This window comes from Acartia tonsa, chromosome 8 (genome assembly GCF_053477335.1).
Source record: "Acartia tonsa isolate MP-2025a chromosome 8, ASM5347733v1, whole genome shotgun sequence".
Classification (NCBI taxonomy): Eukaryota; Metazoa; Arthropoda; class Copepoda; order Calanoida; family Acartiidae; genus Acartia; species Acartia tonsa.
Window position 1 is genome coordinate 14,442,611 of NC_137267.1, and position 20,079 is coordinate 14,462,689.

The 20,079-nt window shown below is 31.6% G+C and overlaps 1 protein-coding gene across 3 annotated transcripts in view; it reads left to right on the forward strand.

Annotated features, from left to right (window-relative positions):
- wkd (TBC1 domain family member whacked) overlaps nt 1-19,799 on the forward strand; it is a 111,654-nt gene extending 91,855 nt beyond the window's left edge. For all 3 annotated transcript variants that reach the window (XM_080169172.1, XM_080169174.1, XM_080169173.1), the window contains exons 6-15: nt 543-634; nt 3,684-3,746; nt 4,940-5,060; nt 8,738-8,835; nt 9,869-9,926; nt 10,412-10,527; nt 10,972-11,005; nt 11,466-11,584; nt 11,906-11,993; nt 19,618-19,799. In XM_080169172.1, coding sequence (XP_080025298.1) covers nt 543-634; nt 3,684-3,746; nt 4,940-5,060; nt 8,738-8,835; nt 9,869-9,926; nt 10,412-10,527; nt 10,972-11,005; nt 11,466-11,584; nt 11,906-11,993; nt 19,618-19,653 — 825 coding nt within the window. In that variant the 3' untranslated portion in view covers nt 19,654-19,799. The remainder of the gene's footprint in view (nt 1-542; nt 635-3,683; nt 3,747-4,939; nt 5,061-8,737; nt 8,836-9,868; nt 9,927-10,411; nt 10,528-10,971; nt 11,006-11,465; nt 11,585-11,905; nt 11,994-19,617) is intronic.
- The last annotated feature ends 280 nt before the right edge of the window (nt 19,800-20,079 follow it).

A 20,079-nucleotide genomic window follows, 5' to 3' on the forward strand; every position in this document is an offset into this window, starting at 1 on the left:
AGTTGTTGAGCCAACGAAAAAGAAAACGTTATTTTAAAACTTTGGGGACTAGTGTAATGAACAGATAAATAAAAGAGACAAACAAACGTAGAATTGAATACTCCATGTTTAATAGAAGTAGCGAAACAATTTTAGGAAGTTATTTTTAGTGCATTAAATTGGACATAATTGGAGCTCAGACAGTTTTAGGGAGAAATTACAATGAATGATTCTCTAAATAATCTATCTATCTATCTATCTATCTATCTATCTATCTATCTATCTATCTATCTATCTATCTATCTATATATCTATCTATCTATATATCTATCTATCTATATATCTATCTATCTATCTATCTATCTATCTATCTATCTATCTATCTATCTATCTATCTATCTATCTATCTATCTATCTATCTATCTATCTATCTATCTATCTATCTATCTATCTATCTATCTATCTATCTATCTATCTATCTATCTATCTATCTATCTATCTATCTATCTATCTATCTATCTATCTATCTATCCATCTATCTATCTATCTATCTATCTATCTAGGGTATACCTCCAAGTGTAAGATCCCGAGCTTGGCTGTACCTGTGTGGTGCTAAATATCAAATGGACAATCCTAGCCTCAAAAATGCTTACAAGTAAGGTTTATTTTAAACCATGATATTGTATAATAACAAGCAGAACAATATTTGGGTGGCGGAAAAGTGAGAGGCAAAAGTAATGCTCTATGGTGAAATACTTCTTACTTATATTATCTATTTACATAGATATTGTAATAGACGTTGTCTGTTTAGTGCCATCACTAACAATTTTAGTAAAATCCATTCTATGGATTATAGAAATTCCAAATCTGCATTTCTATGAATGAAGAATGTTTCGGAAAAATTTACAGTTTAAATTTAAAGTTTTAGTAATTTTATTATAGAAATAAGCAATTCTGGACTTATTAGATATTATTGTCATGTGTTGGCAGAATAAATAAGATATCTGTTGCTTGCAGCCGCGGCTGCCGATCCCTGCTGAGAGGCATTAAACCTTGAAGAACTAAGAGTAAATCACCCTAAATAGTTTCTTAAGTATGGATATATGTATACAGGGAGGGAGAGGATATTTGTAGTTAAACTATTCTCCTCTCTTATATTTGCAAGTTACCATAGGCACTGTTTAACACACAACAAATTGGTAAAGGTAAATTTATTGACCATTGACTTATCCCTATATGCATGGGATAAATGTATACTAAATCCAATCCTAATGTCTGCTGTATTTTCAATAAAAATGTAGCTAATGTCTGTTTAAATCTCTCATGTTATATCTATTTCTAGTATATTATCCTATTTAAGATAAGTTTGATGTTTTTATGTTTTATTCCTTTCGGTCAGGTCTAATGCTGTATCAGATCTTTGCGTTTATATTTCAATTTTTTAAACAGTGATATGACAATGGATTTTATATATTTGTTCTTTGTTTGTTAAGATCTCACGAATCACCGTACTTTTTTAGTTTTTCTTTCTAGGGAATTATCATATAAGTACAGGGGTGGTTCTATGCTATTTATGTTTTGAATTTTAGACTATGTTAGCCCCTCAACCCCTTTCAAAAACAGAACCCCTAGATGCGCAGCAATGCTTTTCCTCCTAAGCTATTAAAGTTTACTAGAATTTAAATGTTTAACAAGGATGACAACATCCATAAAAGTGAAGCACTGAAACGGAAGGACAAACGGACATTAACACTTGTATAGTGTCATAACTGAATAATCATAATATAAATGTATAAGAGTCAAAGCAAAATTGTAAGTAATTTGTTGAAAAACTGCTTGATTCAGGATAATGTTTATGGACATACTTACATTTTTAGGACTTGATTATAGAGTTGCTTTGCTTAATAAATTATACTTTGTTGTCCCAGGAATTAATATACCAAAAATCAGATCAATCGGATGATTAGATCACATACAAATTTGTTGTTAAAAAAGTAAAAATATCAACATGTTTAAAATGGACGTACGGACATTTTGGTGATGATTATAGAGTTGCTACGCTTTCTAAATCGTACCTAATTACTAAAGGAATCACCGAAATTAACGAAAAAAGCTATCCGTTACGGACGTACGGACGGACCGACCGACCCTTCGCTTTTAAAAACCCTACTACAAACATTTTGCTGAAATTTAAACCCTCCTAAATATTTACAACATTTTCTCAAGATTTTATTACGTTGCAGAAGCAAAAATCTGTCAAAAATTCTTCAAAATACATAAATAAACAAATATATGCTACAGTATTTAAGGGGAAAGAAAAAGATGGAAACGCGCCTTTCTGTCAATTCGAAGCGTCTTCTAAGCTGCTCTTTTTGGATATATATAGTTAGCTGTGGACAGCTGGACACCCAAACTTAACAACAGCTGCTATTATATCCGTATATTTTTGTTCAGTTGCACCCTTAATCGTTTGATTTTTGTACAACTATCGAGCCACATTTTATTCTGTACTATTGTTAGTTTAACAGTAATAGAGAAAATTATGAATCTTAAATATTTACCTTATTTTCTTAAAACTTGTCTTTTTATCCATGTAGATAGTACTGTGAAGTTTATAATACGTCATCGTTGTTAATGGAAATATGTACCTACATACATGATATGATACATTGTAAAAATATTTTAAATATTTAATGTAAATTTTTGTGTTTTTATACGCCACTCTTTAACTCTGAAAAGGTACCTACCTCAATCTTAAAAATGAACAACGGTCGTCAGTTTTATATGTTGTTTAGGCTATATATAGAGTGTCCTAAAGATAATACAGATGAATTTTTTTTGGCAAATTACGGCTGCAATTGTCCAAAATCGACAGTGGTTTGGTTGTGAATATTGTAATAATTAAACCCATCCACCTTGATTTTTAAAATCTATTAAAAATAATTGGGGAGTGGGTATTTCAGTGTTCCATAGCCACTTTGAAGGAATGCCCCGAAAATTGTTATTTTCAATATATTATGTAATTTTCAATAAATATATTTAGAATGAAATGTAAAGTGCAACTGTGGAAGACATTCATCTTATACTTTTCAAATTCGGTTTACTTTTAAAATACATTTGCTTCCATATTAATGTACTAGCAGTTGCGCCACTAGCATCTAGAGGAGAGAAAACAGCCTTATAGCCTTAAATTTTAAGATAAAATTGCATAAAACCATCCAGCAACCTACGTGAAGCTTCTATAAATTGATTCAGCTAAATCTTAATGGACAGAAAAAGAACCTTACTGCAAAATCGTCCTGTGTTGGGTTACAAAAACACACACCAGACAACCAACTCTTGGATTGCACAGCCTTTGTCTTATAATCTTTACTACTATAATGGTAATGAGTTGCGCCTGTTTTTCAATGAGTCTTTCTATAATTGATACTTTTGTGACTTTTGATAGATGTTGTAGTTTTTAATTCGTTACTTTAAATAAGGGCTCGGAATCCGCGCCTCCGCCTCAAATTCAAACCCGCTAGTGTAACAAAAAAAATTCTTGAAAAACAGATGATTTCTTTAGAAGCAGGTTTAGACACCAAGCTGAATTTTAAGGTTAAAATATGCCGAGCCCTGCCGTTAATCCTTCACTAAAATTTGTATATACATACACTGCCATTTTCTTTAAAGATTATTATAAAATTTTAATATTTTTCTTTCAGGAAACTATTACAGAAACGGGTGAGAAGTAATTGGGACGACGACATTGAGAAAGATCTTCATAGGTAAACAATTCTTAATAATAAACCGGTTAGATCAAATCAATAGAGGCCTCCAGGTCCACTTGTGATAGAATTGATCCTCCAATTCTAATTTTAGTTTTTCGTCTCTAAAACCCTACTCCTATATGGGAATAAACATTCCCTGGACCAATAAGAAGTTTCAATGGGATAAAGAAGAACCATATCGGTTCAATGGTTAGCCAGAGCCAGTGGTTTTTACATCAGAATGAAACAAAATGAATTACTTGTTTTTTTCTAATCTACCAGTTGCAATTCTTATTTAGTTAAATTCTAATTATATACACTTTAATTTTAGTAAAGCATTTGACTATTCAGAAGTATATTTTACCAAAATCAGCATAAAAAATATAAAACAACGGATGATAATCACGGATGGTTTTATTTTCTCGACCTACCCTCCCACACTTTTCATAAGTGTCCTATAGGCCTCTAGGGGCGTTTCCGTTAGTACTGAAATAAAATTTTGATTATATGTATATAAAAACACAAAAACAGTAGAAGCCTTTTTTTGCTGCACTACTTGTGGACATGAATAAATTTTTAGATAAATACACTATCTGTTTTCTATGCAAAGAGACATTTTTCTCTAAAAGTATGTATTCAAGATTAATTATATAGTTAGAGTTGTTTCTTTTGTAAGCAAATAAATTTTCTATTTAGGGTTTGACAATCTACAATTCATTCTTCTTTAATATATCTTCAATATTAGTTGTAAGGACGAGAAAGAATGAACAAGTCCAATAGAATAGAATAAATAGTTCTTATTTGCAGCCCGTGTTATGTTAAAAGTTTACATGTGTGAAAACATGTAAAATGAAATACATCCTTATACTAAAGTAACAGGATGTCTGTTTGTCTGTTTGTCTGTTTGTGTGTTTGTGTGCCTGTGTGTCTGTGTGTTTGTACCAAAGGATTTCGCTAACCGCTGAACTGATCGGGTTCTCTTTAACAGGGTAGCTTCTTAGGAAGGTTTATAACTATTTTTGGGGAGGGTACCACCACCCTCCCAAAAGAAATCACAATAAAATCGAAAACAATTGAAATATTCCAGCCGCATAGTGTCGCTAGCGTAGTAGCGCTGCGTAGAGACATGAATTTAACAGCTGATCGTAACATAGACAAATTATTTCTCGAATATAAATCAACACAAATGCAAATTTCACGTATTTTTTTAGAAACTTTCCTACCCACGAGCTGTTTGGTGGGGTATACGAGAGATTGGGTCAGCAGCAACTGTACGATGTACTGAAGGCCTACACAGTTCTTAATCCAACGGCTGGCTACTGCCAGGCTCAGGTAAATGCGTGAATTAAGCTGCGATAAAATGGATGTAATAGTAGTTCCAATAGTAAGATAATATATGAAAGGCATACAGCTTACAAATCCAACTTCAAGATTCAAAGCATTGATAAAAATATTGTTGAAAATAATAAAATTTAATTTAAAAAAAGGATTCTTATGTCCAATAGTATCGAAACTAAACGAAATTTTAAGCTAAACTGGATAGAGAGAGAGCAATGAATAGATTAAGGAAGAATGAAGTTAAAAAGATTGTAGTCAGGGAATAACATTGTTTTGTAATTTACACTGGTACCCAATACAAATCATCTTATTTCCTAACTAAAAAAACTTCAGGTACTTTTAATGAATTTTGATTGATTAATTCTAAACTCGAAAACAAATAATTTTAATCTACAGCAAGGATAATTTTGTTTATCATCATAGAAGAGGATGTACATCAATTTATTGTCTTTTAAGACCCCTTTTATTAAATTAGTTTAGAGGACAGCAGGGCAGACATAAGAACCACTTATGGTGCAGCCTCGCTGCTAAAAAGAATCATATTTTCCATCCTTTTAAAACTTTGTATGACTTTTGTAAAGTTTATTCTTATCTAAGCTTTTTATGAAATATCTATAAAAGCTCTTTCCCGATATATTAAAAACTTTTGAATAACAACACTGTTACACTGTGTACCTATCATATTGTCCCAAATCTCTCTCTTTCTCTCCCTCTCTCTCTCTCTCTCTCTCTCTCTCTCTCTCTCTCTCTCTCTTTCTCTCTCTCTCTCTCTCTCTCTCTTTCTCTCTCTCTCTCTCTCTCTCTCTCTCTCTCTCTCTCTCTCTCTCTCTCTCTCATCTCTTTCTCTTCCTTTCACTCTTACAATCTTTTTCTATTACACTCTACCTATGTATCTATGTATGTATTTAACTCCTTCTCCTTGTATGCTTTTATTATTTAGCTACTTTTGGAAGGTCCCTGTTTACATAAATGTGTTGTAATTATTTTGCTAAAAAAAGACTAAGGGATGCAATTTTGGTTGTGCAATTGAAATAAGATTTCAGATATCAAAAGAAAAAGAAGTGTTTCTACAAATAGAGAAAAATTTACAATTAATTAAATGCTAAAGAGCCGAAAAATGACCAAAACGAACATTAGCGGGGGTATACTTGGAAGTTTTTTTTAAACTACCGCACAAATGAACACCATTTTAAATGATCTAATTGTAGAAAGCTAGTACTAAAACATTAGACTTAACAGTAAAATGAAATTTTGCAAATATGACAATGCAAGATAGTAAGCCATTTATAATTATAAATAATTTTGTGTTAACACCTACATTCAAACTGTAAGCTATTACTAAATCTAACACTCAAATTTAATGAATTTGATTCTGCCAGAAGTAGAAAAAAGACTTTGATCATCAACAAAGGGGGGGGGGGAGATTTATTCATCAGTCATTGTCAAATTACTGGTACTCATAATTAATCACAAATTATTGCTTATAAGCTGTATTAGAAAGCAAAACTCAGTTTAACTGTAAATGTCTTTGATTTATAAAAAGGACGACCTAAAACAAACATCTTCCTTATGATAAAGGCTTAATAGAGTTTGCTTCCATACAATCAAAGATGTATCAAGTCTAACTCATTTCATTTCTTTAATCTGAAGCAGTAGCAGATTTAATTCCAACCTTTTGATGTGCACACCACCATAAAAGAATCCTAGAAATCTGGTTATATTCAGTAAAGTTCCGACCGAATAAAGACCACGGATTAAAAGAAAAGAAAATTGGTTTTAAATGTTTCAAATATGAATTGTAAAAAGGCGAAAATTCTACACGTTCTTATTGATTGAATCACTTGTCAAACTAACTTACATAATGTGGATTTTTTGGTTAGGTTAAGATAGCCCCACATAATGGTTGTGCCTTTCCTTAGAATTAGAAGTTTAAATGCTATCATAAAATTTGTTCTATATAATAAGAATGTACTCGTTACTCTTTACCCACACACTTATACCTTTACAGACTAGTACAAACCCGCCAACAATGACTGATCAACTACTCAACTATGAATAAAACACTCTATAGTGCCTATAAAAAATGTCGTCCTACAATACAAATAACCAATGATTGTCATGTATACATTCTAATTGACTAATGGTAAAATTCTGGCCTATCATTGATCATGTGTACTGTGTGACGTCATTTTTATATGCACTATGAGCTGTTTAACTGTTTAATACTAAAACTAGAAATATTTTTTAAACTTTTCTATAAATAAAGTATTACTTATTGTTCCCTTTTACTTATGAAATGTATTGAGAAAAAGCAAGGGAATATTGTGTATCTGTCTTCAGTCATGTTACTTCATACACAAAAAGGGCGTTCTATGTGTATATCCTTATTCTAGGGATATAAAGGAATAAGACAATGGCCGATAAATTGAAGTAACCTTTCTATAGATAACAACTGGTGCTTGAAACGTTTGGAAACTAAACTGATTTATCCTAAAATCAAAATTCAGTAATAACCACAAAGTTGTCAAGCCAACGAATAAGAAAACGTATTATAAAACTTTGGAGACTAGAGTAATAAAAAGCCCATTGTCTTTATTCAGTTAGAGAGGTACAAGTATTATACACATAAATATATACTAAATAAGACATTGCATCTTTAATAATAATGTTTGTAACATTACACTTTTGCCTAAGCTAGTGTAATAATTAGGTTTAAAGGCGGCTTGGTTTCAGCTGAGAATTATAATGTGTCAATTCTTTATTGATAAGACAATGCATGATGAATTGATGTACATCACAAATGATTATAAAAAAATAATCCTATTTATATTAACTAGCGGCTTCGCCCCTAGCCTCTAAGGGCTTTGCCCCAAGAGGTTTTTATTGATAAGACAATGCATGATGAATTGATGTACATCACAAATGATTATAAAAAAATAATACTATTTAGATTAATTATTTGTCTAAAAGTTTGGACAATCAACCTATCAAAAAAGTGCTAAAGGTTTTAGCCAACAAATAAGATAATATCCTTAAAAGTTGTGTAAAGGTTAATGTCCCCTCACTGTTGAAGATTGAATTATAGCGATATCTAACTATCTATCTATGTTTATATCTAGGCTCCTATATCTGCGCTACTTTTAAATTATACGTCACCAGAACACGCCCTGTTGTGCCTAGTATCTATCTATCTATCTATTATTATGTCTAGGCTCCTATAGCTGTGCTACTGTTGATGCATATGCCTGCAGAACACGCCCTGTGGTGCCTGGTATCTATCTATCTATCTATTATTATGTCTAGGCTCCTATAGCTGTGCTACTGTTGATGCATATGCCTGCAGAACACGCCCTGTGGTGCCTGGTATCTATCTATCTATCTATTATTATGTCTAGGCTCCTATAGCTGCGCTACTGTTGATGCATATGCCTGCAGAACACGCCCTGTGGTGCCTGGTATCTATCTACCTATCTATCTTTATGTCTAGGCTCCTATAGCTGCGCTACTGTTGATGCATATGCCGGCAGAACACACCCTGTGGTGCCTGGTATCTATCTATCTATCTATTAATATGTCTAGGCTCCTATAGCTGCGCTACTGTTGATGCATATGCCGGCAGAACACGCCCTGTGGTGCCTGGTATCTATCTACCTATCTATCTTTATGTCTAGGCTCCTATAGCTGCGCTACTGTTGATGCATATGCCTGCAGAACACGCCCTGTGGTGCCTGGTGGCCATCTGTGATAGATATATTCCCGGTTATTACAGGTTAGGTTTAAAACTGTTGCCAAAAATGAAATAAAATTTCTGGATCAACTTTTTAGTTTTGAAATCATCATAGTATGTATGTGAATCTGATTCTGAAGTTTAATTATTTATTTGAAAAGATGTGTGTACGTTCTAAACCTAAGAAACGTGAACAGTGTGCATTAATTTCCGCATTGTATTACATTATAAATCATCATTGCCGCAGATTATATCAATAGCACAAACTACCTTTTCTCATCTGCTTTACATTCGTTTTTTCGTCATTGTTATTTTGGCGAATTATAATATTTTAAAGATAAAATATTTTGCAATCTGTTTTCAATAAATTTATACTATTCTATATTATAAATTTTTTTGTTAATTGTTAGGAAATGGGTGAACTTATCTAACTTAAGATTTTTAAAGGAGGAAAAAAGAAGTTAAAGGAGATTTTGGGTTGCTGTTTTAGCGAAGGGGGCGTGGGGGTGGATATAAAATTGGCATGAAATGTGGTCGATTGCATTATTTGGGGTTACATTGCTGATAAAATAGGCGGAGTTTGTAAAAGTTTAATCTTTGAAAATGACAAAGGTTTTAGGATATTTTCCAAAAATAAAACACTTTGCGAATATTAAAAATGTGGAAGTACAAGCACACCATAGTGAACTTTGATTGAATTTATGGTTTATGTAATTGTCTTTCTTGGGATATATTTCTCATTTAAACTGGTTTTTCAATAAAACAAGATCAAGTATGTTTATGAAAAAGCACAGCACAATGAGCTAACAATATGACAAAAGAATAGCCGAGTATTTTTCATTTAAAGTAATGATTTTCGACATACGTTATTACATATGCCATTTTTTTGTTGGATAGCCCGACTAGTATTAATCTTAAAAATCAGTTAATTAACAAAGAAAAGATGAGTTTTATATTAGCGAGATTTAATCTAATTGTAAATTAGCTGCGTAAATAATAACAACCCATAAATATTATTTTTAATGCTTCAAATGCTGTACTAAAGTCAAATTGACAATAAATATTTTCTTTGCAGTAACGAGCTTGCTGCCCTGCAACTAGATGGGGATATTCTTTTTGGTCTTCTTAAAAAGGTAAGTTCTTATTTGATATGTAACTAGCGAATGCGCCCCTAGCATCTATATTATCTTTATTTGTAGAGGTTAGGCGGGGGCTTTAATATGGCCTAAAACCCCAAGCCATAAATTTTCAAATAAAATAGAACTTAACTATTTAAATAAAGTCTAAATTCACAACTAATTTATTTAGACGCACGGGCGGATGGAAAACCTTAAATTTAGAAGTTTTATGATTACACATCACGTTTCTTCTATAATAAGTTTGTTTGTGCAATTATAAAATACACGTTTTGTTAAAAGAAATTAGGAATAATAAAATAATAAAAGTAGCCCTGCAAGTCTATAATTTTAAGATATATCTGTATACTAAATAGCTACCTAACTTTTTATATCTAGGTAGCACCTGGGGTGTATCACCATCTAAAAAGTCAAAAATGACCCCAACAAATTACATGACTAATAGCTACCTAACTTTTTATCTATAGATTTATTATTTGTAGGTAGCCCCCGGGGTGTATCGCCATTTAAAAAGTCAAGAAATAACTCCCACAATGTACATGACTGAATGGTTTCTTTGTATATTTTCTAGAAGTCTTCCATGGCCATCAGTATTAAGGTAAAATTTAGTGCTTTCCCTCAAAGTGCCTATGGGGCACTGAATTTCCCCCTTATTTAAAAGTTTAAATAGGGGAAAGGGTATGTAACCTAAACTAATTTGACCTAAAGTAAAAATCAAACAAAAGTTGAGCAAACTCTCCCCAAAGCTTCTTATTTCTTATTTATATTCTTAGTGTTCTCTGTGCTCAACTAAGAACTCTATGGGAACCAATGAAAATTTTGAGTTGATTTTTCTTATTATTAATTTATCTATTTCACTCGCTTTTCTATAAATCTTTCTACAGAGTGTCTCTTTAGGTATTTTTTCTTTTTATCATTTAATTTTTGTTTTAGTTCTGTCCTACTTACAGACTATAGATATAATTATACACGCTTTTGGAAACGTATAAATCATAATTTCTTAATATAATTCTTTATAGTTATTTTTTCTTTTCTTTTTTAGAATATGGGATATGTTCTTTTGCGAGGGAGTGAAGGTAAACAATTTAATATTTTAATATCATGTTCTTCCAGCAATTCGTTTTGACTTGTAGAGATTGCAGTTGTTTGTAGTGCCTATAAAAATGACGTCATACTGGCCTACCATTGGTCAATATATATACTTGCCTGCTATTGGTAATTTAGTCTTTGTATATGCATATCATTAATCATTTGTACTGTATGACGTCATTTTTTATTAGGCACTATAAAAAGGTTTTTACTTGTTTATATATGTGCTATATGAGTTTGATTTAAATCATAAACGATTCACCTGATTGATAAGCATCTACTCTATAATTGACTTAAAACTTTTACCTGTCTGGATATTACTACGCATTAATTGAAGAAGAAGATTATAGAAAGAAAATGGTATTTACTCACTTATTTCTTTCTCGTGCAGTTTTTAATTTTATTTGCTTTGCTACTTTTTGGATATTATTCTTGTTCACTTTCCAGGTGCTATTTCGAGTGGGACTGGTGCTATTGAAATATTCCTTACCCCTACGTGTAAGGAAAAAGTGTCCAAGCTTGTATGAAACATTGACGGCATTAAAAACACCCCCTCCAGAAATTCTAAAGGAAAATACATCATTCTAATATTATTTAGGACATAGAAAGCATAAAATTGTTTGAAACCAAGATATATAGATAGACAGATTAAAGATAGACAGACAGAAAGACAGATAGATGATTATCACATAATGGATGTAATTAATGGATGGAGGGTTACTTTATTCCTGATATTTTAACTCTAGAGTTAGATAGAAAGAGATAATATAGATAGATAGACAGGCAAAAAGACATATATAATTGTATATTATGATAAATAATGGAGGTAATAAAACAGACATTCATTAAGATTTTTATTTATTATAATGATTAATTGATGTAATAAAAAAGGAGGAGTTCCTTATACCTGCGATGTTAACTTTGAAGATAACTGAGGATGATATGGAACGAGAACACAGAAAACAGCTCCATAAAAGGAATTGGATATATTAAATATTTTTTACAGTATTAAGAACATAATCTTTCTTTTTTTTTATCTGATATGTATTTACAATTAAAGATTTATGAATTAGGCTTTAAATTTTTTTTGTAAATAAGATTAAAGGTCCTAAGTATGGTCATATTATGTCATGGATAGTACAAAATATAAGAATGAAATAAAAGGGGGTCATTTTTCGCTTATATTCTATTTAGGTGTAAACATTTAGTCAAAGGATCTTATTAAGTCAAATTGTTCAAAATTATGACCATTTGATTTATATATATAGTTGACTAGAGTTGGCTCGATATAACTATCTCGCTATTGGCTAGTTACATATTATGATCTTATAGAACAATTTTGTTGTCACCCTATAAATAGAAAATATAGAAAAAAAATTTTAAGATAAGATAATTTTCTTGGAAAATACTTGCCCAAATTTGTTTTACATTTCTTAGAATCTTTAAAATGTATTGGCATGATTTAATAACCAATTTAAAAATTTAATTTACTAACCTTTATAAACTGAAATTTTAATTCATACACTTTATTTCACTCTCTCTTTAGATTTAAAAAAAAGACAACATCAAATATGTTTTTGAAAACATGTTGTGTTCATCACAACATGTTGTAACATAAACAGAGGTAGGTTTTTATAAAAAGAATGCTGTGTTAATGCAGAGAAGGAAAAGAAAGGTGAGGGCAAGGGGAAATATTTTATTTCAATAAAATAATTTTCAATATTATATACTTTGGCATTTAAAATAAGACTGTTGAACATCTACATATGTCTCATGCTAAATTAGCTCTTTTGGTTAAGGCAACAGGTCTCAGGTGTCAAGGATGGTGGTTCAAGACACACCACTGAAACAATATTATTTTCAATATTATATTCTTTGGCATTTCAAATAACACTGTTGAAAAATCACATATGTCTCTTGCTAAATTAGCTCTTTTGGTTAAGACAACAGGTTTCAGATGTCAAGGATGGTGGTTCAAGACACACCACTGAAACAATATATTTTCAATATTATATACTTTGGCATTTAAGATAAGACTGTTGAAAACATATATATGTTTCATGCTAAATTAGCTCTTTTGGTTAAGACAACAGGTTTCAGATGTCAAGGATGGTGGTTCAAGACACACCACTGAAACAATATAATTTCAATATTATTTTCTTTGGCATTTAAATTAAGACTGTTAAACACTTACATATGTCTCATGCTAAATTAGCTCTTTTGGTTAAGGCAACAGGTTTTAGATGTCAAGGATGGTGGTTCAAGACACACCACTGAAACAATATAATTTCAATATTATATACTTTAGCATTTAAATTAAGACTGTTGAACACTTACATATGTCTCATGCTAAATTAGCTCTTTTGGTTAAGGCAACAGGTTTCAGATGTCAAGGATGGTGGTTCAAGACACACCACTGACACAATATAATTTCAATATTATATACTTTGGCATTTAAAATAAGACTGTTGAAAACAAATATATGTCTTATGCTAAATTAGCTCTTTTGGTAAAGGCAACAGGTTTCAGATGTCAAGGATGGTGGTTCAAGACACACCACTGAAACAATATAATTTTAATATTATATACTTTGGCATTTAAATTAAGACTGTTGAACACTTCCATATGTGTCATGCTAAATTAGCTCTTTTGGTTAAGACAACAGGTTTCAGATGTCAAGGATGGTGGTTCAAGACACACCACTGAAACAATATATTTTCAATATTATATACTTTGGCATTTAAAATAGGACTGTTGAACACATACATATGTCTCATGCTAAATTAGCTCTTTTGGTTAAGACAACAGGTTTCAGATGTCAAGGATGGTGGTTCAAGACACACCACTGACACAATATAATTTCAATATTATATACTTTAGCATTTAAATTATGACTGTTGAACACTTACATATGTCTCATGCTAAATTAGCTCTTTTGGTTAAGGCAACAGGTTTCAAATGTCAAGGATGGTGGTTCAAGACACACCACTGACACAATATAATTTCAATATTATATACTTTGGCATTTAAAATAAGACTGTTGAAAACAAATATATGTCTTATGCTAAATTAGCTCTTTTGGTAAAGGCAACAGATTTCAGATGTCAAGGATGGTGGTTCAAGACACACCACTGAAACAATATAATTTCAATATTATATACTTTAGCATTTAAATTATGACTGTTGAACACTTACATATGTCTCATGCTAAATTAGCTCTTTTGGTTAAGGCAACAGGTTTCAAATGTCAAGGATGGTGGTTCAAGACACACCACTGAAACAATATTATTTTCAATATTATATACTTTGGCATTTAAATTAAGACTGTTGAACACTTACATATGTCTCATGCTAAATCAGCTCTTTTGGTTAAGGCAACAGGTTTCAGATGTCAAGGATGGTGGTTCAAGACACAACACTGACACGATATAATTTCAATATTATATACTTTGGCATTTAAAATAAGACTGCTGAAAACAAACATATGTCTTATGCTAAATTAGCTCATTTGGTAAAGGCAACAGGTTTCAGATGTCAAGGATGGTGGTTCAAGACACACCACTGAAACAATATAATTTTAATATTATATACTTTGGCATTTAAAATAACACTGTTGAACACAAACATATGTCTTATGCTCAATTAGCTCTTTTGGTTAAGGCAACAGGTTTCAGATGTCAAGGATGGTGGTTCAAGACACACCACTGAAACAATATATTTTCAATATTATATACTTTGGCATTTAAAATAAAGACTGTTGAAAACATATATATGTCTCATGCTAAATTAGCTCTTTTGGTTTAGACAACAGGTTTCAGATGTCAAGGATGGTGGTTCAAGACACACCACTGAAACAATATATTTTCAATATTATATACTTTGGCATTTAAAATAAGACTGTTGAACACCTACATATGTCTCATGCTAAATTAGCTCTTTTGGTTAAGACAACAGGTTTCAGATGTCAAGGATGGTGGTTCAAGACACACCACTGAAACAATATAATTTCAATATTATATACTTTAGCATTTAAATTATGACTGTTGAACACTTACAAATGTCTCATGCTAAATTAGCTCTTTTGGTTAAGGCAACAGGTTTCAGATGTCAAGGATGGTGGTTCAAGACACACCACTGACACAATATAATTTCAATATTATATACTTTGGCATTTAAAATAAGACTGTTGAAAACAAATATATGTCTTATGCTAAATTAGCTCTTTTGGTAAAGGCAACAGGTTTCAGATGTCAAGGATGGTGGTTCAAGACACACCACTGAAACAATATTATTTTCAATATTATATACTTTGGCATTTAAGATAAGACTGTTAAACACAAACATATGTCTCATGCTAAATAAGCTCTTTTGGTTAAGGCAACAGGTTTCAGGTGTCAAGGATGGTGGTTCAAGACACACCACTGAAACAATATTATTTTCAATATTATATACTTTGGCATTAAAAATAAGACTGTTGAACACAAACATATGTCTTATGCTACATTAGCTCTTTTGGTTAAGACAACAGGTTTCAGATGTCAAGGATGGTGGTTCAAGACACACCACTGAAACAATATATTTTCAATATTATATACTTTGGCATTTAAAATAAGACTGTTGAAAACATATATATGTCTCATGCTAAATTAGCTCTTTTGGTTAAGGCAACAGGTTTCAGATGTCAAGGATGGTGGTTCAAGACACACCACTGACACAATATAATTTCAATATTATATACTTTGGCATTTAAAATAAGACTGTTGAAAACAAATATATGTCTTATGCTAAATTAGCTCTTTTGGTAAAGGCAACAGATTTCAGATGTCAAGGATGGTGGTTCAAGACACACCACTGAAACAATATTATTTTCAATATTATATACTTTGGCATTTAAATTAAGACTGTTGAACACTTACATATGTCTCATGCTAAATCAGCTCTTTTGGTTAAGGCAACAGGTTTCAGATGTCAAGGATGGTGATTCAAGACACACCACTGACACGATATAATTTCAATATTATATACTTTGGCATTTAAAATAAGACTGCTGAAAACAAACATATGTCTTATGCTAAATTAGCTCATTTGGTAAAGGCAACAGGTTTCAGATGTCAAGGATGGTGGTTCAAGACACACCACTGAAACAATATTATTTTCAATATTATATACTTTGGCATTTAAGATAAGACTGTTAAACACAAACATATGTCTCATGCTAAATAAGCTCTTTTGGTTAAGGCAACAGGTTTCAGGTGTCAAGGATGGTGGTTCAAGACACACCACTGAAACAATATTATTTTCAATATTATATACTTTGGCATTAAAAATAAGACTGTTGAACACAAACATATGTCTTATGCTAAATTAGATCTTTTGGTTAAGACAACAGGTTTCAGATGTCAAGGATGGTGGTTCAAGACACACCACTGAAACAATATATTTTCAATATTATATACTTTGGCATTTAAAATAAGACTGTTGAAAACATAGATATGTCTCATGCTAAATTAGCTCTTTTGGTTAAGACAACAGGTTTCAGATGTCAAGGATGGTGGTTCAAGACACACCACTGAAACAATATTATTTTCAATATTATATACTTTGGCATTTAAAATAAGACTGTTGAACACTTACATATGTCTCATGCTAAATTAGCTCTTTTGGTTAAGACAACAGGTTTCAGATGTCAAGGATGGTGGTTCCAGACACACCACTGAAACAATATAATTTCAATATTATATACTTTAGCATTTAAATTAAGACTGTTGAACACTTACATATGTCTCATGCTAAATTAGCTCTTTTGGTTAAGGCAACAGGTTTCAGATGTCAAGGATGGTGGTTCAAGACACACCACTGACACAATATAATTTCAATATTATATACTTTGGCATTTAAAATAAGACTGTTGAAAACAAACATATGTCTTATGCTAAATTAGCTCATTTGGTAAAGGCAACAGGTTTCAGATGTCAAGGATGGTGGTTCAAGACACACCAATGAAACAATATAATTTTATTATTATATACTTTGGCATTTAAAATAAGACTGTTGAACACAAACATATGTCTTATGCTAAATTAGCTCTTTTGGTTAAGGCAACAGGTTTCAGATGTCAAGGATGGTGGTTCAAGACACACCACTGAAACAATATTATTTTCAATATTATATACTTTGGCATTTAAAATAAGACTGTTGAACACAAAAACATATGTCTTATGCTAAATTAGCTCTTTTGGTTAAGGCAACAGGTTTCAGATGTCAAGGATGGTGGTTCAAGACACACCACTGACACAATATTATTGTCAATATTATATACTTTGGCATTAAAAATAAGACTGTTGAACACAAACATATGTCTCATGCTTATTTAGCTCTTTTGGTTAAGGCAACAGGTTTCAGATGTCAAGGATGGTGGTTCAAGACACACCACTGAAACAATATTATTTTCAATATTATATACTTTGGCATTTAAAATAAGACTGTTGAACACTTACATATGTCTCATGCTAAATTAGCTCTTTTGGTTAAGGCAACAGGTTTCAGATGTCAAGGATGGTGGTTCAAGACACACCACTGAAACAATATTATTTTCAATATTATATACTTTGGCATTTAAAATAAGACTGTTGAACACTTACATATGTCTCATGCTAAATTAGCTCTTTTGGTTAAGGCAACAGGTTTCAGATGTCAAGGATGGTGGTTCAAGACACACCACTGAAACAATATTATTTTCAATATTATATACTTTGGCATTTAAAATAAGACTGTTGAACACTCACATTTGTCTCATGCTAAATTAGCTCATTTGGTTAAGACAACAGGTTTCAGATGTCAAGGATGGTGGTTCAAGACACACCACTGAAACAATATTATTTTCAATATTATATACTTTGGCATTTAAAATAAGACTGTTGAACATTCACATATGTCTCATGCTATATTAGCTCTTTTGGTTAAGGCATCAGATTTCAGATGTCAAGGATGGTGGTTAAAGACACACCACTGAAAAAATATTTTTTTCAATCTTATATATTTTGGCATTTACAGTAAGACTAAAACAATAAATCTACAAAACATGCATACCCCTGTAGAGATTTGGAGGTTTGGTGAGAAAATAATTTGTTTTACCACTGATATTTGGTTTAATGGATGCAAGATTGAATATTGTAATATTTTAAGCGACTGCATAATGTATAATGTAAATGATTAAAAATATTTTAAAATTTTGTATTACTTATTATCTCAGACAGTAAAATTAAATTTGGTGTTTGGGTAGTTTTGAACTGAAAACCCTCTGACTGGAACCTCATCTCTACCCCTGAGCTATGATGACAGACATGGAAGAATGTGAAATTTTTTAGTATACTATAAGAAATAAGTTTTTGTATACATTGTCTATTTTCACAACTGATAATTGGTCTCCAATATAGCTCATGTATAGAATGTTGGTTTCCTTATCCGTATGTTGCGGGTTCGAGGCTCTCCGAGAGGGGCAGGGATTTTGTTGTTGTTAAAAATTGGGAGTTTCTGTGTAGTAAAAGTTGTTGCAAATATAGGTATTAAATAAGACTGTTGAACACTTACATATGTCTCATGCTAAATTAGCTCTTTTGGTTAAGGCAACAGGTTTCAGATGTCAAGGATGGTGGTTCAAGACACACCACTGAAACAATATTATTTTCAATATTATATACTTTGGCATTTAAAATAAGACTGTTGAACACTCACATTTGTCTCATGCTAAATTAGCTCATTTGGTTAAGACAACAGGTTTCAGATGTCAAGGATGGTGGTTCAAGACACACCACTGAAACAATATTATTTTCAATATTATATACTTTGGCATTTAAAATAAGACTGTTGAACATTCACATATGTCTCATGCTATATTAGCTCTTTTGGTTAAGGCATCAGATTTCAGATGTCAAGGATGGTGGTTAAAGACACACCACTGAAAAAATATTTTTTTCAATCTTATATATTTTGGCATTTACAGTAAGACTAAAACAATAAATCTACAAAACATGCATACCCCTGTAGAGATTTGGAGGTTTGGTGAGAAAATAATTTGTTTTACCACTGATATTTGGTTTAATGGATGCAAGATTGAATATTGTAATATTTTAAGCGACTGCATAATGTATAATGTAAATGATTAAAAATATTTTAAAATTTTGTATTACTTATTATCTCAGACAGTAAAATTAAATTTGGTGTTTGGGTAGTTTTGAACTGAAAACCCTCTGACTGGAACCTCATCTCTACCCCTGAGCTATGATGACAGACATGGAAGAATGTGAAATTTTTTAGTATACTATAAGAAATAAGTTTTTGTATACATTGTCTATTTTCACAACTGATAATTGGTCTCCAATATAGCTCATGTATAGAATGTTGGTTTCCTTATCCGTATGTTGCGGGTTCGAGGCTCTCCGAGAGGGGCAGGGATTTTGTTGTTGTTAAAAATTGGGAGTTTCTGTGTAGTAAAAGTTGTTGCAAATATAGGTATTAAATAAGAGCATTTGACTAAAGGGTTAAACTTGACTTTACAAAAAATTACCCCGTTTTAAAATTTAATATATCCAAAATATTCAGACTAAAGAATCAATCCTGTCCTAACCTGTCATGACAAGGGGCTTCCCAGAGGGCCGCGGATCTAGCCCGTTCCCGAGATATAACTGAACACAAATCTATGATAAATCTGAACACAAACAGAATTCTGTTTAGACAATGCAACAAAGTGTCGCCAATCAGTTGAGAACATTTTTCAAATCGTAGGTGGACAAAATAACCCTCTTTTAACATATTTATTTCCTATTTTAAAAAAATAACCTTGCTGGGTCTAAACCCTGATGGGCACCAGTCATGATGGTGCTCCTTGAACCTATCTGACCTAATCTAAAAAATGATAGACTTAAATGATTGTTTTCTTCAAAAATTAAAGTAATACTTAATATGAGAACTATAAATATATTGAAGCGTTTCACTAACATTTTTCCAGATTCTTAAATAAGTGATTAAGAATTTATGGAATAAAACTAAAGGTTTTTATTTT